Source organism: Lampris incognitus, chromosome 5, assembly GCF_029633865.1.
Source record: "Lampris incognitus isolate fLamInc1 chromosome 5, fLamInc1.hap2, whole genome shotgun sequence".
Lineage (NCBI taxonomy): Eukaryota > Metazoa > Chordata > Actinopteri > Lampriformes > Lampridae > Lampris > Lampris incognitus.
The window spans coordinates 51,329,556-51,352,636 of NC_079215.1; the positions used below are offsets into that span (position 1 = coordinate 51,329,556).

Genomic DNA, 23,081 nt, shown 5'->3' on the forward strand with positions numbered 1-23,081 from the left:
CTAGCAAAGCGGGATTTTCATGTGCAGCACAACAGCACACACAGACACACAAAAACACCTGAATATATCTTGGCAAATGGATTATTCTCAAAGCATTGCAGCAATCAGGGATAATTGGCAATGCTCTCTAATCAAGCCCAAGAAACCTTGTCTAAATAAAACTTTACATGCAGGCGGGGTAAGAGACAGATCATCTGGAACGAGCTCAATGAGTTAGGCAAACACATGACTGCACGGCACTATAAATAGACACTCATCAAGGGGTATGCCTCCCTGCCACATTGCTGCGCTTTGAGCACAATTGGCCAATCAGAGTCAGTACCAGGATTCAGTCTCAGACAGCAGTGCAGTATGGGGAGGAGAGATTACCATTTCTGGAGTCATTGCGGGGCTGTCTGTTGGCGTACACCGCTCGCCTTGAGATTTCACGCAGAGAGCGAATTCCTGGGTGATGGGAAGTGATGTTTGGACGGACACACACACACACACACACACACACACACACACACACACACACACACACACACACACACACACACACACACACATAATTGCGTTACTAAATAACTGCGGGGTTTACAATACAACCATTCACTTTTCTTCACAGCCAATAGTACTGAGATTATGTGTTCCTGCTGCTCAGCACCCTGCAGTACCTGTCTCCTGGATCTTACTGAGGCCCACCCTGTAGGGGTTGCCCTCGTGGAAACTGTGGGAGTGTCTGAGGGGCTGCAGAGGAGGGGCCGGGGGCAGGATGTGGCTCAGTCGGATCGCCTTCCTCAGCAGCCTCAGTCTGACCAGTGGGCCTGTCCTTCGCAGCACTTCCATTGCCCTCTGCTCGCTGCAGCCCTGTAGGCTCACTCCATCCACCTGCGAGAGAAAGAACAACATAGAGGTGAGGAGGGAGGTGAGAGGGGAGGGGGAGAGGGAGGAAGAGTAGGGGTGCAGACGTGAAGGAGATGGAGGGGAGTTGTTTGGCGAAAAGGCCACAGTAGGAGAACAGGAGACAGAGAGAAGGTGCAAGAAGAAAGGAGGGGAATCAAGGCAGAAAATTATAGGGGTCAGACGGTGAGCAGAGAGGGAGGATCGAACAAAGCTGGGAGCAGGAAATTGGAAGGAAATCAATAGCAATCAAAAAATAAACAGAACTAGGGATTGCATTCAGTAGAGTGCAGATCCCTGCCAGGCGTACGTATCTCCCCTTCTCCAGCGTTCGGACTTGGCGACAAAACCCTTTTTCACCTACCAGGAGAAGGGAAATACATGGCGCACACACGCGCGCACACACACACACACAAAAACCAGTGTTTTTCCTGTCATTATAAGCCTTTTGTGCAGCGCCCAAGTCGATTGAACGGGAAATATGTGGAGGGGGGTGGGAGTTTTTAAACATGCAGCCCTCAAAAAAAAAATCTACCTAATGAAGTTTTTTTTTGCCAGTTTGTGGATGTGCAGCCTCCTAGGCACACTCTCACACAAAAGCGTTCAAGTCTGACATGAAATGCCAGAGATCAGACTATAATAATTTCAAAGCCCTTAATAAAAGACTTCAAATGTGTTTAACCTTCATGGCTTTCATGATATAAAATGACTCAAGGTGAATGGCTGCTCTGCTTATTGACTTCCATTCACGAAACAATGGCAAGAAAACATAGCTTAGCCCTGGGGAATTTTTTTTTTGCTGTAGCTACTGCGATAATTTCCAGCTGTGGCTGTAATTAATCATATACTTGAATTTGTATCGTGGAGTTTTAACATAGGAGACTATAGCCCTATTATCACGGGACTAGTATTGCACCTGGGGGCCTCATGTAATTCAGAAATCCCCCCCATCTGTTTTACGTGTGGCGCATTCACACGAGATAAGCGAAGTCTATATATTGTAGCTAATTCGGGAGGCAACCACAGGAACTACCGCAGCCAGGACGCGAACCCGTATCTCCCGCACCGCGATAGATATCGCTAACTGAATGTTAAAGGCTACACGTCACATCCGCTTCCTGTAGAACTATTTTCTTCGGCAACCACGTCTTTAACGTCTTAGTTTGATTGCTATGTGGGCTGGACCGCGTTACCAAAAGCGATCTGACGAAATGGTGCATAACCACAACATTTGGAAAACCTTGCTTAAAAAAAAACAACAAAAAAAAAACAACCCCAAATTACTGCGATGCCGATTCGCACGGGACTATTAACAGATGACCCCTGTTTGCCGTCCATCAATGGGTAATCTGTTGAAATAGTGGACAGTTTTAGATTTCTCAGTTTACACATCACAGACACCCTCACATGGTCTCTCAACACCAATTGCAACCTCAAGAAGGTACAGCAGAGACTGTATTTTCTGAGGCGTCTCAAGAGTTTTGGTGTGAGTACCAAAACTCTTATGAGCTGGTTTTCCTCCACAGAGTGGGAGGTAAACGTTGTTTGCTGCAGCAACTCACAGAGAGTATAGTGTCGCCAACGTGAAGGCGTCCATCCTGATCGACGGTGCTGCCTTTCACTATACTCTTCACTATCACACCAGCGCTGTATACTGGGGGAAAGCACACAAAGAAGACAATTAACACAATGAGCTAAGACAACTTGCCTTGTTTGTTTGGAGTTTTGTGCAAGATAGCAACAAGTGATTATTATACTTAATTTAGGTGTTTTGTTCTTTCAACTTAATGCAGCATAGTGGTTGGTGTTGATGCGAAAGGATATATTATTACCTGAGTTAAGGTCACCTATGTAGCTAGTGATGGTGAATCCCAGGCCCAGGTTGTTTTTAGTGAACTGCACAGCAAACTCATAGTCATCTTCCAAGTCATTGAGCTAGGAGGCAGCAGAAGGGGGGGGGGACACATGCATTTATGGGTATACATTATTTTCTAATGAACATGTAATTTTCTGGTTAGCCTACTAACTCGTGTAGAACAGTAGTCTTAGTGGTCAATTATGAGCTGCTAGGGAATATTTCTTGCATGCACACACACACCACACAAACACATACCCCCACACACACACACACACACATTATTGAATGTAACTGGCATGGATTTTTTTTCCATAGGGTAGAGTCTCGGTTGATGGAAAGAGACGTCGAGACACAAAGACATGCACACACATACACACCTTGTTGTTAAAGCTATCCTGGGTGAGCGCAGGTGAAGAAAGATGATTGCCCTTTGCAATGTCCCTGGCAATGAGTAGTTTCACCTTGCTGCCAGCATTTCGCAGCACCTGGGCCAAGTGGTCATTTATGAAGGCATGGAAAGGGATGGCATTAGAAACAGAGTTGGAAAGGGCCTGCTGCCCTGGACAGCTACAGCAGATGGAAAAGATCTACTGTGACTGAAAAGCACCTTGTCACCAGTGACATTGCAATGTCAGATCTACAGATTTTATTGGAACTTAAAACTACGTTTACATTTAAATCAGCCGAAATAAGTCAAACTTTAGGTGACAGATTTTGGAAAAACTAGCAATCGACCGCCTCATAAATATTTACAAAAGGGCACCATTACCTGTGCCACCTGTTCACTGTTCATGCCCAACAACTCAGTGTCTCCGATGCGCAGGATTTGGTCTCCACTACGCAGGCGCTTGTCCTGAGTGACCCCCATCACAACAAATACATCCAAGCGTGAGACTTCTGTATGACCTTTCTATGATTCAAGACTTGAGCATGTGTGTGATTTAGTGCACATTCCATCCATGCAATGCACGTACCACAGACTCTACTCAAATGGATTTTCTAAGTCAGTGCTTAAATCCAGCTGTATGACTTTCTGTGTATTACAGCACATTGTTTGTTGCAGTAACTTATTGGCTGGCTGTTTGATGACTGGTCAACTGACAGATGAGAGGGTGGATTTACCCGTCCTGCAGCTCCTCCAGGAAGGATGGTCTTGACCATGACCCCCGTGCTCCTTCCTCCAATGATACCAAACCCAAGGCCCTTCCCATCGTTGTTCAGCTCTATCATCTCTATATGACGTCTCTAACAGGACAGAGAGTAGAGAGCAAACACGTGAGAGGTTGCAGTGAAAGAGATAAGTAATAAACGAGCAAGAGAGGGAGAGAGGAGTGAAAGTGAGGGAGTCAAGACAGAGAGAGGACCAGAGATTGAAGAGAAAGATGTAGAGAAAGAAAGATCAATTAGCTGAAACAAACTAAATTGTACACACTTACAACTCATTTACAATATGAGAGTCTTTACATGGGAATTTACCTCATGTGCAATAGCGGCTAAGTTTTTCCCCATTGACAGGCTCCGGGTGATTCGAGGAGGAGTGCAGTACTTGTCAAAAAAAATAAATAAATAAAATACATATGACAGTTCAAACAAAATCTTAGCTTTTTTTTTTCTCCAAAAATGTTAACAGGATGCTGACCGGCCTTGAACTGTCAGTTGAAGACTTCACGTAAAATTCAGCTGAAGTCTGCTTGACTTTTGAAATCTGATTTGGTGCTTCAGTTTTAATCATCCCAAAATTTTACTTTTTCGGGGTGATGTATAACTTCAAAATGTAATAACTTCAATAAATAGATAAATAAATGAATAAATAATCAATAAATTCTATAAATAATAAATAAAATGAAAAAAATTATATATATATATAATATTTAGTATAAATACACTACCGTTCAAAAGTTTGGGATCACATTGAAATGTCCATATTTTTGAAGGAAAAGCACTGTACTTTTCAATGAAGATAACTTTAAACTAGTCTTAACTTTAAAGAAATACACTCTATACATTGCTAATGTGGTAAATGACTATTCTAGCTGCAAATGTCTGGTTTTTGGTGCAATATCTACATAGGTGTATAGAGGCCCATTTCAAGCAACTATCACTCCAGTGTTCTAATGGTACAATGTGTTTGCTCATTGGCTCAGAAGGCTAATTGATGATTAGAAAACCCTTGTGCAATCATGTTCACACATCTGAAAACAGTTTAGCTCGTTACAGAAGCTACAAAACTGACCTTCCTTTGAGCAGATTGAGTTTCTGGAGCATCACATTTGTGGGGTCAATTAAACGCTCAAAATGGCCAGAAAAAGAGAACTTTCATCTGAAACTCGACAGTCTATTCTTGTTCTTAGAAATGAAGGCTATTCCATGCGAGAAATTGCTAAGAAATTGAAGATTTCCTACACCGGTGTGTACTACTCCCTTCAGCGGACAGCACAAACAGGCTCTAACCAGAGTAGAAAAAGAAGTGGGAGGCCGCGTTGCACAACTGAGCAAGAAGATAAGTACATTAGAGTCTCTAGTTTGAGAAACAGACGCCTCACAGGTCCCCAACTGGCATCTTCATTAAATAGTACCCGCAAAACACCAGTGTCAACATCTACAGTGAAGAGGCGGCTGCGGGATTCTGGGCTTCAGGGCAGAGTGGCAAAGAAAAAGCCATATCTGAGACTGACCAATAAAAGAAAAAGATTAAGATGGGCAAAAGAACACAGACATTGGACAGAGGAAGACTGGAAAAAAGTGTTGTGGACGGATGAATCCAAGTTTGAGGTGTTTGGATCACAAAGAAGAACGTTTGTGAGACGCAGAACAAATGAAAAGATGCTGGAAGAATGCCTGACGCCATCTGTTAAGCATGGTGGAGGTAATGTGATGGTCTGGGGTTGCTTTGGTGCTGGTAAGGTGGGAGATTTGTACAGGGTAAAAGGGATTCTGAATAAGGAAGGCTATCACTCCATTTTGCAACGCCATGCCATACCCAGTGGACAGCGCTTGATTGGAGCCAATTTCATCCTACAACAGGACAATGACCCTAAACACACCTCCAAATTGTGCAAGAACTATTTAGAGCAGAAGCAGGCAGCTGGTATTCTATCGGTAATGGAGTGGCCAGCGCAGTCACCAGATCTGAACCCCATTGAGCTGTTGTGGGAGCAGCTTGACCGTATGGTACGCAAGAAGTGCCCATCCAACCAATCCAACTTGTGGGAGCTGCTTCTGGAAGCGTGGGGTGCAATTTCTCCAGATTACCTCAACAAATTAACAGCTAGAATGCCAAAGGTCTGCAATGCTGTAATTGCTGCAAATGGAGGATTCTTTGACGAAAGCAAAGTTTGATGTAAAAAAAATCTTATTTCAAATACAAATTATTTCTAACCTTGTCAATGTCTTGACTCTATTTTCTATTCATTTCACAACATATGGTGGTGAATAAGTGTGACTTTTCATGGAAAACACAAAATTGTTTGGGTGATCCCAAACTTTTGAACGGTAGTGTATATACAATATAAATAATATGAAAAATACAAATAAAAAATGATAAAAAATAAATAAAATCAATAAATAAATGAAATGTAACCCTTCAAAATGTTTGGATTAGATTGGCTACATTGATCCTCTTCAGAGGACTTAAAAAGTTAGACTATGTCCAAGAATCAACTTGTCCTCCTAACTTTTAGGGTTACCTGTGATTCAGTCTGGATGCAGTTGTCGGTGAAGAAGTCCAAGCTGGGCAGGTCCTGCGACCCTAGCGAGGACATGCTGCCGTCCCTGTGAAAGGATTTCGCAGTGCTGGGTCTTCGATTCTCCACAGCCCATGTGTAGGAGTCACTGTGGGTCAGTGTCTTCAGGCTCAGTGCCATGCCCGCGCAAGGGCCACAATTCATGGACAGGGACTTGGAGATTCGCCTCTCCTTAAGGAAACAGAGGGAAAATTGGAGGGAGAAATAAATGAGGTGAGGGAAATGTAAGGATGGGAGAGGGAAAAGGTAGGGCAGATAAGATGATGAAATGGACGTGAGAAGAAGAGATGGGGAGAGTTGAGAGGCAGAGATGATTGTGAGATGGAGAGGTTGTTTAAGAGTGAGATAAAAAAAAAATCAAAGTGGCAAACTTGAATATTTCCACCGACCGTTAGATAAAAATCTTTTGCTTGTTGACTATCTTTGATGCTTCTCTCTGGTTGGTCCAACCACTGCTGACTGAAGTAAAGCGTGTCACTTCCTATCATGGATCATGTATGAGAGCAAAGGCTTTCATGAAGCGAGTGAGACGATTAATTTCTGTTCTACCATTGTCTGTGATCGATAATAATGAAACTGATGTTTGTTTATGTATGAAAAAAACAGATTACCAGTTTGAGTAAGAAAACGAGAGAAAAGCGAAAGACATCCTAGGAGGAGAATAGAGATGAGTGGATGAGAATTGCATTGGTGAAAAAGTGGTGAGAGGAAGGCATTTGTGTGTTTGAGACAATGAAAAAAAAATGTGAAGGACAAGCAGGAAGTGTGTGTATGTGTGTGTGTGTGTGTGTGTGTGTGTGTGTGTGTGTGTGGGGTGTGGCAGATAAAGAAACTAGAATGTAGATTTAGATGTGGAATGTAGATGTAGAATGTAGAAACAGTTAGGTGTAGAATGAGAAAGACAGGGAAGAGACAAAAATGTGGGTATCTGAAATTAAGGTTTCTATTCATCAGCACAAGTCATCTACTTGTATTTGCGTATTTTTTTATCACCACCTCAGTCCAAGGTCCACAATTTTTAGCATTTTTTTTCCCAATCTCTTTTTGATATTATTTCTTTAACCTCCAAGGCCGGAGTAGGTTAGTATTAAAATAAAGTAATTAACTATCCCATAGAGTTAACAAAGAGTTATTAAATACATGTTTATTTACTCTACTGATTTGCACTTGCTCAACAAATACAAATGGCTGTGAATTTGTTCCAAACCAAAACGCTGTTGTGAAAGTTGGGCCAAGCTTTGCCTGGAGCTGCTCTGCCTCTTCCCTTACCTGACAAGCATCACATCGGATCTATTTCCTACACTTTGCATTTGATAAGCGAACAAAGCAGTGGTCCCATGTCACTTATTCAGGTAATAGCCCTCTTCTAGGGGAGACTCTCTGTTGTTCTCTTTGGGGAGGGTTGTACCAATTTGAGGGAAAACTGTTGTTCTTTTTCATACACATCTAATGGCAGTTCAGAGCTGTCGGTCTCCTTTGAGACAGTAAGTATATGTAGCAGGCTCTGAGACTCCCATATTTCCACTGGAAGACTTTAAAAGTCATGTGGGAAAAGCCGTGGAAACCTGGATACATTTGGAGGAGCAGCTTGACCGATCTCAACCTGTCATGAAAGCAGCCAATCAGAATTTGGTTAGCACCTGTCATGGTGGCAACCCAAAGACCCACTGGTGGATGTCAATGATAAGGAAGACTGACAGAAGAAGGTCTGCTGAAGTGAAAAAGTTGGTCCACTGTTCAAAAGCCAGGACAGATGTTGAAGTTAGACCAGTGATGACCAATCATGTTCCACAGAGGGCCGTGTGTATGCAGGTTTCCTTTCCAACCAGACATAAACTATAAATCTAAACCCAGTGTGGCTATCAACACGTCTGCCTGTCTCTCGGATGAGCTTAACAACTTTTATGCCCGCTTTGAAGCTCACAACCTGGACCCAGTTACAGCAGCACAGTTCCCACCGATGAAGTCGATTTATAGGTGACAGGCTGATGTGAGTAAAACTTTTAAAAGGGTTGAGGCTGGTAAAGCTGCTGGCCCAGACAGCATCCCTTCCCGTATCCTCAAGGCATGTTACACTCCGTTATCTCAGGTTTTTACTGACATTTTTAATCTGTCCCTGTCATTGTGTGTGGTTCCACTGTGTTTTAAGAAAACCGCCATTATACCTGTACCTAAGAAAACACGTCTCTTGCCTTAATGATTACCAACCTGTATCTTTGACCTCTGTTATTATGAAGTGCCTGGAAAGATTGGTAATATCGTGTATAAAATGTAACTTTCCTGTTACCTTTGACCCATTACAGTTTGCCTACTGTTCCAACAGATCTGCAGATGACGCTGTCTGAATACAATTGTACCATCCAAACTGGTGTTGAAACTCAGAGGTCTTGGTCTGGGCAACTCTATCTGTAATTGGCTATTTCATTTCCTGACAGGCAGGCCCCAGACTGTGAGAATAGGTAAAACGTACTCATCCACATTAGTTCTTAGGACCGGTGCACCTCAGGGCTGTTGTTTCGGCCCCCTATTGTACAGTCTGTTTACACATGACTGTGTTGCCAAATATGAAAACAACAGCATCATCAAATTTGCAGATGACACCACAGTGGTTGGACTAATAAGCGACAGTGATGATAAGGCCTATAGGCGGGAAGTGGAAGATTTAACAATCTAGTGCCATGATAACAACCTAAATGTCAGTAAGACAAAAGAAATCATTGTTGACTCTATAAAGATCGGAGGGAATCACATTCCTATTTCCATCAATGGGTAATCTGTTGAAATAGTGGACAGTTTTAGATTTCTCAGTTTACACATCACAGACACCCTCACATGGTCTCTCAACACCAATTGCAACCTCAAGAAGGTACAGCAGAGACTGTATTTTCTGAGGCGTCTCAAGAGTTTTGGTGTGAGTACCAAAACTCTTATGAACTTTTAACGCAGTACCATGGAGAGTGTCTTGACAGGCTGTATCACAGTGTGGTTTGGCAACCTGACAGTTCAGGGCTGCAGACTGCTTCAAAGGACTGTAAAGACAGCAGAAAAAAATCATTGGCATGGAACTACCACAGCTTCATAATATTTACACCACTTGCTGCAAAAGGAAAGCCCCAAATATCATTAAGGACACCAGCCACCCCTCTCAGGTTCTGTTCTCGCTCATTCTATCTAATAAAAAAAAAAACCATTACCAGAGCATCAAATCACACACCACCCATCTCAGTAATTGTTTCTTTCCACAGGCAGTCAGGTTCCTGAACAGCTGACACACCCATATGCCCCTCACATTGTTGTGTTATCACGTACTGTATTTTGTGTATATAATGTATGAATTCGTTGTGTACATAGTCTGTAATGTTGTACTTTTTTTGGGGGGGGGTGTTTCTGTGTCCTTTGTCTTTGTGTCCCTTCTGTTAAGGCAGACAGAGCTAGAGCATAATAATTTCATTGTATTCTAATACACATGATAATAAAGCTGAAATTGTCCACTATACTGGCTGAGTTCACCGACGAACGCACCTTCAACTAGAAAGGGGAGGACTAATCAGTGAAATGGTTGAATACCACTGGGTTTAGGGCAGTGGTTTTCAATTAGGACCTCAGGGACCAGTACCGCTGTTGGTTTTCTATTCTGTCAGGTCAGGTAGGTCATCACATTCACCAGTTGTGACAGGAAAACCAGCCATCTAATCAGGGAGTTTTTACACCTCGCACAACAGGTGAATATATCAACCTGCCTGGCAGAAAAGAAAGCCAGCAGTATCGGTGGTAAGTGAGGACCGGATTGAGGTCTTCTGTTCTAATTCATTGTCTAATCTCAAAACTCACAGCTTTTCCTAACCAATCTACATAGGTTTTCTGGATTGGAGAACACATACGACTGTGTTCCAAGGTGAGGACATTCAGTCTCAATACACCGACTGTAAGGACTGGTTCAAAATCCTCGGCATTAAATTAAGATTATTCAATATTAATTGTCTGAGAGGCACAGCAGACTAATATGTTAGTGTCCCAACCCCTTAGGGCCACGGTACAAATCTCAGTATTGCTTCTGTTTTAGCTGGGCATTGCATGTACTGGAATTGGCAGCACTCATGGGTGGGGCATGGGCAGGGGTAACGCATCCCATCATTACACCGCTCCTATTCGGGATTCTTTAATGGAGAGGACACCAAGGTGCAAAACAGGCCCAGAGGTTATCCGTCTTAATGATATCAGGATACCATCTCTGCTATTTCAGGATATGCTGCCCTCATCAGACAGTGATCTCCAGTGTGCACTGAAGCAGTTTGCTGTGATGCCACATAGATGAGGATCAACACCTCCAAATCTAATTCCACGTTCCCCAGGACGCACTGGAGGCGTTATACAGCCTGTAATAGTTCTGGAGGGGTTAAGGATATCTGGGCTGCTTTCCTGGCTTTATTGCTGCTGAGATCTTGGCCCAGAGAAGTGGTTTTTAAGTGGATAGATGGAAAACAGGAGGCCTGATCAGAAAGCTCTAGGTTAGATTTCTGTAAATCTTCAAATGTCAATATAATCGAGTGTCAAGTTTCCTGGAATCCAGAGAGCCCGAAGCTCTATACTAAGACGACATAGCTAATGCAATTTGGTGGCAGACTGTGTGGCTTGTCGCTTAATGACATCTTGGTAAAATCAAAACCTCACGCTGACGGAGGCAAAAAGGGGGCTCAAACACACATAGAAACACAAACCCTAATTTGAATGGATAAATATGTCATGTGTAAAAAATGATGCCACATGTATAATTGCCATGATCTTACTAATGACTTTTCCATATTCCTTGATTTACAATACTGACATCATCTCTCTCCCTCTCTCTCACTCTGTCTCTCTCTCTATCTCTCAGAGATTTAGTGGTAAGCTTAGGTAAGCTGATTATTCGGCCAGTGCGGTTCCTGTATTCAGTATTTCAGGAATTGTGTAGGTTCCCTCTTTATCGTTCAGAATACACCAACACCCCCACCCAAATGCACGTGTACGTGCACACACACCTTTGCTGGGGGTTGCCGCTGTGCTTGCTGCATTGTGAGTATATGGTGGAAGAGAGGGCTCTGCAGGACGGTCTTTAGCAGGGAGAGTTTCTCCTGAGTGTGGGCCTCTCCTCTCTCCCTTAATTTGGCTTGCAGTCTCTCCACAGCCTCCAACGCATGCTGAGCATCTGTAGGGAAATAATATGTCATTGGTTCCCTGCAGAAACATTGCCTCTCTAGTTTTGTGATTACATTTTAATTCTGGTGGGAATGTTTTGAGACTGGGTTATGAAATGGCAATAGCCAATGTATATTTGGTCTTGTGAGAAAATCAAAAAACCGTGGAATGCCCTGGTGGTTGTGTAATCAAGGTGTGCTTGTCTAAGAAATGATCCATAACAAATTGCTGCAGAACTGTCAATCAGCCGGCGGTGCTATGCTCTCATATTTGTGTCTTCTCACTCTCCTGATAAAGCTTCAGAGGCTTATTCTCCCTCTTACACAATCGTGATTGCTCCCGTCGCCATGCTTGAATCAAAGAAATATGTGCTACCATTCTTTAAACAATCAAGTGAAATATCGAGTTCTGCATCCGAAATAGCATATTAGCCCATATTGCACCAGTTTCCCCCCTGAGTGTAACAACTAATGTACAACATCCACATATATTTTGATTACATGCAGCTGAAGGTTGGATGCCTGGTACTTTTTAAGGCCACACAGCACAAGCTGAGCTTCAGAGCTCTTGAGTGTTTAACAGACATCGATTCATTCACCACTTGCACCTGTTTTGTCTTTTTGGCATTTTCTAAGTCCCGGCGAGGGCGTGTGGGCTATTCCTACCTGGCTGACTGGAGTGTTGTTAGGTCTGCCAACACCCGGCCTAAAACTTACCCATGAGCTCCATCTCAGCTTGTCTTTGTCTCTCAGATGAACTGCTTTTTTCCATTGTCCCCACTTAAGTCTAGCGCCATTCTTCGCTGTTTGATGCCTGAAACACATTAACGAGCTAATTAAACGACAAAACTGTAATCCAAAATGACATTATGCACTATGCTCACATTTGCTGGAGTGTGTCACTGTCAAATGTGTTGCACTGACCATATTAACAACTGAATAATTAATCACACAATAGTGATAATTAATAACAAAGTAGCCATATCCCATTAAAAAGAGCTATTTATACACCTTTCATGAAACTGAAAAGCCGAGCATCATTATTATCATCATCATTATTATTATCGCTGTTATGGTATATTGTTATCATATTCTGCTTGATTTTCCCCACTACTCGTCGCGTTTTACGTCCCCCCCCCCCCCTCCATTCGCTGACGTCCGGGGCCTTGCAGCAACGCTGCCTGGGGGCGTCCTGCTTGTCAACTAATGCTCTTAGAATAAGATGTAAATCTCCTCCAAGTGGCTTTATGTCGCGGTGACGGTGATTAGCGGAGACACGGCGCGCCTCCCCACCGTCCCGACACGAGGGCGAGCCTCCGAGTTCAAAGCACGACACCAAGACATGATTTCCCTTTGCGAAACGACGGTCTGAAGGCTGAGACCGCCCGGGGAAACTTCAGATTAAGAGCCACGAGGGGGGGGGGAGGGGGGCACGCGACAGCGGCGAAACAGCCCAGTTGATACGACGCCCTTTCCCCGGAGCGTGCCGATATGCCGCTTTTACGTGCTGTCACAGCGTTGTCGCCTGATATTGGAATGACCTTAAACGCGTATTAGGCTCTCTTATTTGGCCGAATAACCTCGGCAAAAGTGAAGGATTCGTGAGTCAGCCCCCCCCCAGCACCCTCGCCCGCCCCCCCTCCTTCCGGTACACCCACTACTCTCAGCCCATTTGATCAGTCAGCTCTCACACACACGAAGGCCGACAATAACTCTTGCATATTTACGAGAGAGCAGAAACAGAAAGGACCTGATCGAATCGCGTTGGAAAAATAAATACAGGCTCGACATCAGGAAGGACTGAAAGTCGTTTGTTAGGAAAAAGAAAACAAAAAAACAAACTAGAACAGCAATATATCTCACCTCCATTATACGCAGCACCGGTGGGTTATCAACAGGTCCCCACTGTGGTCCAGGCTAACAGATATATATGTATTCCGACGGCATTCAGGCTGGTTCCGGGGAAATAATCTCATTTTAGTTTTTTTTTTTTTTGGTGCGCTAATTCATAAGTATTTAAGGACGATTTCAAACGTAAAGAGGCAGACTGACCGTTTATTTAGCGGCGTTACGTCCGGCAGGGATCTGCCTGCTCCAATAATGCGCATGTCCCCCTCTCCTCCTTTGATCTGGAGGCGCCACAGCGCACCTGTTGCTCATTGGCCACGGCCACACACGCGCACCCGCACGCGCACCCGCACACGCACCCGTACGCACGCACGCACGCACACGATGGACCAATTTCCATCCATTGAATCCAACATCTTATTCTTTATTTTTTGGAAAATCCATTCTGAGGCAACGCCATCAATTTTTCCTGACATTATAACTCATTCATGACTTTTTATTTTGACATGTCACTCTTGTCATGGATTTATATCCCTTCTCATCTGCCCTCTACATTAACACAGTTGGGCGAAGGCTTTACCATGAGGTAACCCTTGTCTATGGGGCACAGGCAGTCGTCATTATAGGCTGAATTATTCCCCTACTGATACATTATGATCTAACGTTCTCACGGCAGGTGGAGCCCTACTCCATAGGTTAAGCGGGAGATCCAGTTCCGCCTTTTCCAGCAGACCCTCGCTCGTTCCTTCCCCCCTCCTCCCCCTCCCTCTTCTTCGCCTCCTTCCCTCTGCAAACTGCAAGCGAGGGATCACCATCAGCCCGGCCCGGCCCGCCTTGCCCGCAGCGTCCGCGCTGCTCCGCACACAGATCAACGGAGCATCCACCATCTCCAAATTGGTTTGTCATTTCTGACCCCTCTCTCCTGCCAACAGGTCACGGCCCTCGACTGCTCGGTGCGCGGACTTCAGAAGTCTGCAGGGACGTAGACAGCCGTGAGAGAGACCGGCAAAGAGGGGAGAGAGAGGGAGAGAGAGAGAGAGCGAGGAAACGATAGAGAGATAGAGCGAGAGAGAGAGAGAGATGCTGGTCTCCGGTACTCTAATGGATTCAGTCCATCTGAACGGACGGCATACCATCCTTTACGCTGTGTGAGCAGTCATCGGGACACGTCTCGCTGGCTTACGGTTGTCGGTTGTACCCCCGGTTTGCTCGTTCGGTGACGGCCGCCGATTTTTTTTTTCTTTCTTTCTTTCTTTTTTTATTTTTTATTTTTATTTTTTTGCTCAATCGGGAGGATTCGTTCAACCGCTTTTATTCACCGGAGCCGTCGTCGACCGAACTTATTGATTGAAAGGAAAATATTTTCCGTCCCAACATTTGTAGTCGGCGGGGGACGACTGTAAGCGCATCGGGGGAAGGTTAAAACGAGACCGTCCGCACTGGATGTGCCTACTGCGCTGAACTGAAAACTGAAACATATGGTAAGGATCTCATCTTTCTCTCTCTCTCTCTCTCTCTCTCTCGCTCTCCCTCTCGCCCTCTCTCCCACACGCGCGCGCGCGCGCGCGCACGCACGCACACTCCGTTGAATTTGGTGTCATCAGTAGTCAACCTCGGTCAACCGCTGTCCTAGCCTTGTGGTAGCTCTGACCCAAGTTCCCATGGTTGTCCATGGGAATGTGGCCTGCGACTGTTATAATTTAAAGGATGCGATAAATGCCCGCCTCGGATGGAGTGGCTTAGGCGTACTTGTCGTTCGTAGAGTGCCGCTTAATGTTTCAGTGGGGACCGTCGGCGTCGCCGGAGTGAATGGGCGTCGCTCGGACGGAACCGGAGGATGACTGGTACCCTTGAAACACAGCCGCCAAATGTGTCGGTATCGCGCGTCAACACATTTCCCAGGCAAGGCTCACACCTTATCCCTGTGTGGGCTCCCCTTTGTCGGCCTCGTCACTGCGGGGCAGGAATTAATTACGAACCCCTTAGCTATTATGTGAAGAATAACGATCGTTATGTATATATATATATTATATAATATTTTTTTTTGGTCGAGGCTGTCAGCGGGCTCCGCGTAACGCAAGCGAGCGAGGGATGAGGCGCAGTAATTGGGAAACGATGTCAGCCGCAGCCTCCTCAACGTGCCATGTAGCGGGGGGTTGTGGGGGTGGGGAGGTGGAGGCTGTTTGCATAGCAGGCCGGTGCCTACCAAGGATACGTCAATCATGCGGATGAGTGAAAGCTATCTGCCTCTTATTTTAACGGGGGCGACATCCGGGGTGGCCGTTGACCTTGAATGGAGGAATTGGCTATAGTGTAAAACAATCTGGTGGGTGAATTCAACCCCTCATACCGTCGTCTGCACGGAGAGAATAGCCTGTATGATACCCATGCACCCCAACATCTTTTAGGGTAACATAGGTTCGCTCTCTTTGATGGGCTGTCGTTGTTTTAAAACACAACATCTGGTGTGGCACCCTGTTGGCGAGAAATGTGATTTCTAGTGCACGGTTGATTTGCCTGCCCCGTGTAATTGTGAATGGGTTGTTTTAACATGCAGGCGGCCTCTCTCTCTTCCCTCCACAGCCATTTGTTGTCTTTGTGTGGTCGTTGTGGACTACGGCCCGTTTGAACCGCTGGCAATGTTTGTTTTTGGGGGTTTTTTTCTTCACTCGTCGATTTCGTGTGCGAGTGTAGAGGCGGACTATCTGGGATGAGACTGAAAGGGGGGGGGGGATTAAGAGCAGGGGTCAGATGAGTTGACACTACTGTATGTTGACGCGTTTGTTAGCTATGTGATAAGACAGCGTCTCGAGCAGGTGGGAAAATGCTCCGTGCCAGCACTCCGCTATTGATAGGCCGAAGGACTTCCTCATAGCATCTTTGTAGCTGCCCTTTTTTTTCTGGCACCAGTTTGCAGCCCTCTGAGCATTTGTTGCCAATGGGCAAATGTCACTGAATCATTTCTCATCGCTGGATCTTTGGCTGTCTACAAGCGGTGGCCCTCCACGCCTGTGGTGTGTTTGAGGTACCTGCTATGCCGTTTACATCGTGTGACATCGTGCTCTGCAGAAGGAGCAAATCTGCACCAGACTCGTTCCTTCTGCAGAGCACGATGTCAATAGGAAACAAAAAAATACACCAGATTTGCCTGGCTCACCAGATACAAACAGATAAACAGCATAGCAGGTACCTCAAAACACACCACAGGCAACAAATACAACCAAGATTTGTATTTGCTGCCTTGGCTGTCTTCTCTTGACACCCAGTCCACCGAGAGCGGCACAACCGGGTCTATTCATTAGACGTGACAAATGATTATAGGTGCACCACGGTCCGTCTTGGGTCAAGTTTAGTAGCAACACACCCGTAGGGTTGATGATGTTGACCGTACCTGAGGCCATGCAATATGCAACAGAAGCAATGGAGCAATCTGCTGACTGCATGTCTGTCTGCTCTGCTTTAATTAGGTCACTGATTCATCCCCGCTCGTTATGATGCAATGCACAGAGAGACAAAGCTACATATTAAGGACGAGACAAGGTGTGAATTATAATGCCCGGCCTGCTCTTAATTGTTTCGCTTGACCAAGGGCCGAGTCCTCTGCGTCCGGAGTCGTCAATTTAGCAAAGTGACTGATTCGAATTCAGGCGGCGACTTCTTCAGCCAGAATTTATGAGCGCGCGCTCTTAAGTAAGTGGAACATAATTGTATTTGGTACAGATTTCTCTGTGTATCCAAAGGAGGACTGACACAAGAGTTTTGACTGAGAAGGTGTCGGCGAGCGGTGTTTGGTCAAATGATTGAACGGGGAGCCCCGTGAGGGTCTCACCGTCGATTCACACTGTCCGTCCAGCATGCAGTTGTTACATAGCAATAAACACAGCTCCCTCAAAATGAAAAGAAACGCATGTTCCCGATGACTAATGTGATTGCCAGGGGTGTGAAAAGGGGGGGTCTTTCCTCAGCACTTGCAAGTTAGTCCTACTACTGAATGAATGCACTGGGCACGGGCGGAGATTTTTCCGGTTTCCTCTATGCAGTGAAATAATTGGTCATTTCTGGATTCCCGTCAGGTTGCTTATGTTGTAATGGTATTCACGGTACTTTGTTAAGTGAGATGAGTTAATCTGCAGTATACCTTCAATGCAGGATAACAGGTGTCGCGTTTAAAGGTAGTCCTGTCGAGGTGAAGACGGTATAGTTGAGCCGCTCGAAATGTGCAGGGTGACAGACAGCGAAACCTCGTGCGCAAACCACAGATGTCACACCGTGGGCTCGAGATTTTATTGACGGTCTTAACGAGAGGCCATCTTTGATTTTCGGTACAGTGTCGGTAAATGCAAACGTGCATTTATATTCTCAGCCCCAGCCCCTCTTTGTGTGCACGGTTCAACCCAATTCACAAGCCCTTCCCTCCTCGAGACAACATCTCTCTCCCGTATTGAAATAATGAGGCCAAATCCTTGCTCGTCTCTCCTCATCCACCAAAAGCAGCCGGTCATGTGTGAAGACTTTATCCTCCTACCCTTTCATTCCCTCAAAGAATAGCCCCGGCTTCCCGCATTTTCCCCCCGTCGACCGAAGTTTCTCAGCTCAGTTCATCTCTTTAAAGCATGTGAAAATCGCCTCTGATATCATTGCAGCCATTTAGAGGGTCTGCGGATGAGAGCAGGGCTACGGACTTACTCCACTACCTGATTAGATTTGTGCTCGGGGAAGGGAGGGAAACCGGCAGTAGATGACAGGCCGTCAAGACTCGGGATGGGAGGACACTCACTGACTCATTGCTCCTACAGGATGGCCTTGAACAGAACTGCCCTCCAGAGATAGATGTCTTACTCTGTCTCGATATGGAGACGTGTGTGCAGGCCGGGTCTTGGCTTTGCACCACCGGATTCGTGTGTGTGTGTGTGTGTGTGTGTGTGTGCGTGTGTGTTCGGGCCGGATGTTGGAACTGTATGGCAAATTTGGCTGTTTAATGAGTAGCACCGAAGGTGATGCATGTTTTAGTCACGCTCGGTGATTACGGCGTTGCTCAATTTAGTTGCTCGTTCTTACAACACCACGAAACACGGGACCCCCCCTCCCCCCTGCCCGCCCGCCCGCCCGCCGAAACAGCACACGGAAAGCTCATCAGGCTCTACCGACCGCGGTCAAATCCGAGTCGGATCCCGCCAAAACCATCTTTCTTGTGCCTCTCCTCTTTTGTATTGTTTACAGCTATGCTGCTGAGGAGACCTTTAAGTGGGAGTGGAGTCTTTATTTTTCTTAGGACAGCAAAACAACAGGGGCCCCCTTGTTGCACCGTGGAGGCTTTCTAGTGTTAAGCTAATGGAGCTGATGGGGAGAGAAATGTCATCCGTTGAATCATCCATCATAACACATTTTTACAGGCGAACTTTCATACAAATTTTCTCACTGTGTTCGATTTGCATCGAGTTTTTTTTTTTTAAATTTTACTTGCCTGTTGACCACCCCCCCCCCCCAATTGTACTACCCTACTCTTCCAAGCCGTCCCGGTCGCTGCTCCACCCCCTCTGCCAATCCGGGGAGAGCTGCAGACCACCACATGCCTCCTCCGATACATGTGGAGTCGCCAGCTGCTTCTTTTCACCTGACAGTGAGGAGTTTCACCAGGGAGACATAGCGCGTGGTTCACGCTATTCCCCCCAGTTCCCCCTCCCCCCAGAACAGGCGCCCCGACCAACCAGAGGAGGCGCTAATGCAGCGACCGGGACACATACCCACATCCGGCTTCCCACCCGCAGACACGGCCAGTTGTGTCTGTAGGGACGCCCGACCAAGCCGGAGGTAACACAGGAATTCGAACTAGCGATCCCTGTGCTGGTAGGCAACGGAATAGACCGCTACGCCACTCAGACGCCCTCTGTTAGCCACATTTTTTTATGCACTCCCAATTTTTTGTTGGTAATAAAGGCCTTCCTTTATTTATGAACATTAATGCTGTTAATATACATTGTAGCGAATTCGGGGGACAACGCAACCACCGGAACTGCCGCGGCCGGGAAGCGAACCCGTATCGCCCGCACCGCAGGAGGCGTCGCTAACCGCTAGACTAAAGGGTCAGACCCGCCAGCCAGCGGCCAGCGTGTCTTCTTATCCATGCACGTTACAATATATATCGTTGTTAATATGTTCAGCGTGTTAGCATATTGTAGTATTCTGCATACTAAAACATTTTCTAATACAGTAATATTTTTTGGGGTATGACATCCCTCCATCCATCCATCCGTTATCCAAGCCACTTATCCCACCCGGGGGTCGCAGGATGCAGGAGCCCATCCCAGCAGTCACTGGGCGGCAGGCGGGGAGACACCCTGGACAAACATTCATATAAAATGTTCCATTTTCGGCGTTTCCTTGACGCCGCTATCCAGCGTGACTTACAATGAGTAAGTGTGAACAATCCCAAACTTCATGAACAAAAGAGGAGGAAAAAAATGCCCACGTCCTTCCAATCAAGGCCTCTCCCTTCCGCACGTCTGCTCTGTGCCCTTCACGTCACTATTCCCTCCCTCAACGCTGTCACCACTATGACCAACACACACACACACACACACACACACACACACACACACACGGACACACACACACGGACACAAATTCACCTCCTACCTCAGATGACACGGTGACACAAACATATGAGTGCGCACACAAAACCACTTATACTTAACAAGGAGTCAAACATACACACCACACCGCCTTTAGCGACCTCCAGGCCCATTAGGGAGTCGAACGGCGAGTCCGTGTGCAAGGCCAAAGTAATTGTCAGTAGCACACTCAAAGGTCTGCTGTTTATTTTGGTCTCCGCAGGAAATCACTCACAAAAGCCGCCCCCCTCCCCCCTCGTGCACCTCCACTTCATTTGAGTCAAGCTGTGCGCGTGCGTGTCCGCGTGTGTGTGTGTGTTTGTGCGCGCGCGTGTGTGTGTGGGCACACTGCGCATGCATATGCCTTGTCAGTCACCGCAGTATTGATGACAGATACTCTGCGCGGTTGTTCCTGTGTGGCGGACCCCGGCCTGCCGAGGCCCGGCTAGTTTAGGGTGGTGGGGGGGGGGGGGTGGGGGGAGGAGGAGGAGGAGGAGGGGAGGCGCTCGGAAATGACTCATACACAATGTGATGCAACACAGCAGAGCAGATTTGAATTATGAAGCAATGAACAATGAGGTCACGGTGGGGCTCGGGGCGTAAATCTCTCAGTGCCATTTTATAACGCAGATTTCCTTATCAACGTAGGAAACCGCTGCACTTCCCGAAAACGCGGGCATTGTTTGTGTGGCATTGACTCGATATCGAGAAAAGAAAAAAGAGCAACACCGGTTGCCCTCAATTAGAGAGGGGCACAAACAATGGAAGGGGAACTCTGGTTTGATTCCCGTCACATTGTGTATCAAGCTTTGTTTATTCAGTTAAGTCAGGGAGCAACAGCAAGAGTCTGTTGTTGAGTCACGCTGAATGACGACGTGGGCAACGGAAACGTACACCAGACCGCTTATAGACTGTCATCCTGGTTTTATTCTCGTACCATGGGTCTTGTGTTTTGTTTTCCTCTTTCCTAGTCTTGCCATCTTTCAGCATTTTGAACATCCCTCTTCGTGTCCGGCGCTTGGATCTGATGACATTTTCCATATCATAGCCCTTTTCAGCAGATCGCCATCCAGTGCCGTCGTCTCCAAAACCTTCTCATAAGTTTCGTGATCACTGGGCTTTTACTTTAACCGCATTACTCACTCGCTCCTCATCTGGATTCCCTCAGCGTAATCTACACGGGAAGACACCAACACGAGGGTCTTTGCTGCATCTGTTTATTTGATGGCAAAGTGGGGTAATGCAATTTGTTGTGCCTGCTCAGCTGCACAGATGCAATCTCTACTTATGGCTCTGGTCGGTCCAAGAGTCCTTTGGCGTGAGACTTGGTGTGAGAGTATTGATTTGGAGTTTGGCCGAGGGTGTGATGGGCAGGGGAGAGTAAGATGTTCGTGCCCGTCAGAACGAAGATGTTACCGCGTGCGATCTGTGGCTGACAGATGTACGTAATGTGCTGCCCTGCGTCTTTCTTCTTCTTCTCCTACATCTGTAGAGTTGCCTAGCCTCAATATCATCTCGGCTGGTCCTCCTGTGCGGGAGATCTTGGTTCAAATCGAGCCAGTTAAAGTCGGATGATGCCATGTATACTGGCCTATGGGACTAGGCACGGTGGCCCAGTGGTTAGCACTGTGTCCTCACAGCAAGAAGGTCCTGGGTTCGAACCCCAGGCCGTCCCAGGTCCTTTCTGTTCTCCCCCGTGTCTGCGTGGGTTTCCTGCGGGTGCTCCGGTTTCCTTGCACCATCAAAAAGACATGCATGTTAGGGTTAATACCCCTGCCTGTGCCCCTGAGGAAGGCAGTGGAAAGAAGAAGTGGCGTTGTTCCCCGGGGGCTGCAGCTGCCCACTGCTCCTATACAATAGGATGGCTTAAATGGAGAGAGTACGTTTCATTGTAACCTACGATGACAAAATAAAGTGGCTTTCATCTCTTCTTTCTTGGCTTTCTACTGCAGTTAGGACTGGGCAGTAACTCAACATCATCGTTTATCATCTTTCAATGGTATTGTATCGGGATGACATTCGGATATCGTCATATCATGAAACACAGCTTTGTTGTCGTAATTACCTATGATTTCTCAAAAAATGAGGTCTGAAATATTTGTGGGGGTGTTTATTTTGAACGCTAGTCTTGGTTCGATATCGTACTGTTAAGTAACACTTCATCGCGATCAACCTCAGTTGCATTCTGAAATACGGTCTTTTTGCATATGTAAGCAGGTATCGCGATATATCACGATATCGTGCAAAGTTCCATCTGATGATGGCGGTAACGATGTTTTCAGTACGGACCAGCACCCACTGCAGTGATAGTTCCTGCTGAGAGACATGTTTTAATGCAACATACTGCAGATAAAGGCCACATTCCCCTTTGGCATGTGTCAGTATCCATCCATTTGTCCCTGATGTGTCTTTTTAGATTTTTCAATAATGCCAGTTCGCTACCTCTGTGTGCAGAACAGCCTGATAGTGTCATACCATGACAGATGAGCTCCACTCTGGCCCAGAGGCCTGTAGCAATCACTTACACAAACCCAGCGTCTGCTTTCTAACCATGTGAGAAATGGTATGCATGTTTTTGTGTAATGCGGTGACATACAGTACGTTCTGAACTATCTGATGGGCTCTCTTGTCAGACTGTGCGTGTGTGACAGATGAGAGCACATCCATCACACACATCAACAAGAGAGGGAGCGGACTGCACCAGGACACCGCCCGTCGAACAACGGTGTGTGACTGTGATGCAAGCCCAAGATAAATGATATTTGCCTACCCCTCAGTGGTTTAACAGAAATGTGGGGTATAAGGATAACGAATATCCCTCGCCAAATTACACTATGTTATCATCTTCTCTTACAACAGTATATACAATATTGCATCTAATGATATGCGGTTATGGTATGCTAATTTCATGGCTGAAATTACGAACGTGTTTTTGTGCCTGTGTATGTGCACATGCATGTGTGTG

General features: G+C 46.2%; 2 protein-coding genes across 2 annotated transcripts in view; one reads left to right on the top strand and one right to left on the bottom strand.

Moving 5' to 3' along the window:
- The window catches only part of si:dkey-92j12.5 (multiple PDZ domain protein), a 51,728-nt gene extending 39,341 nt beyond the window's left edge, over positions 1-12,387 (bottom strand). Inside the window, exons 1-11 of the mRNA XM_056280548.1 lie at positions 12,375-12,387; positions 11,502-11,668; positions 6,427-6,654; positions 4,217-4,285; positions 3,863-3,985; positions 3,510-3,593; positions 3,118-3,225; positions 2,715-2,817; positions 2,445-2,536; positions 657-870; positions 370-444 (exon numbers count right to left, since the gene is read on the bottom strand). Of these exons, the coding sequence (XP_056136523.1) occupies positions 370-444; positions 657-870; positions 2,445-2,536; positions 2,715-2,817; positions 3,118-3,225; positions 3,510-3,593; positions 3,863-3,985; positions 4,217-4,285; positions 6,427-6,654; positions 11,502-11,668; positions 12,375-12,387 (1,276 nt within the window). The remainder of the gene's footprint in view (positions 1-369; positions 445-656; positions 871-2,444; positions 2,537-2,714; positions 2,818-3,117; positions 3,226-3,509; positions 3,594-3,862; positions 3,986-4,216; positions 4,286-6,426; positions 6,655-11,501; positions 11,669-12,374) is intronic.
- Positions 12,388-14,317: 1,930 nt separating this feature from the next.
- Positions 14,318-23,081, top strand: part of adgrl3.1 (adhesion G protein-coupled receptor L3.1) — a 174,089-nt gene continuing 165,325 nt past the window's right edge. The window contains exon 1 of the mRNA XM_056280549.1: positions 14,318-14,986. Coding sequence (XP_056136524.1) covers positions 14,984-14,986 — 3 coding nt within the window. The 5' untranslated portion in view covers positions 14,318-14,983. The remainder of the gene's footprint in view (positions 14,987-23,081) is intronic.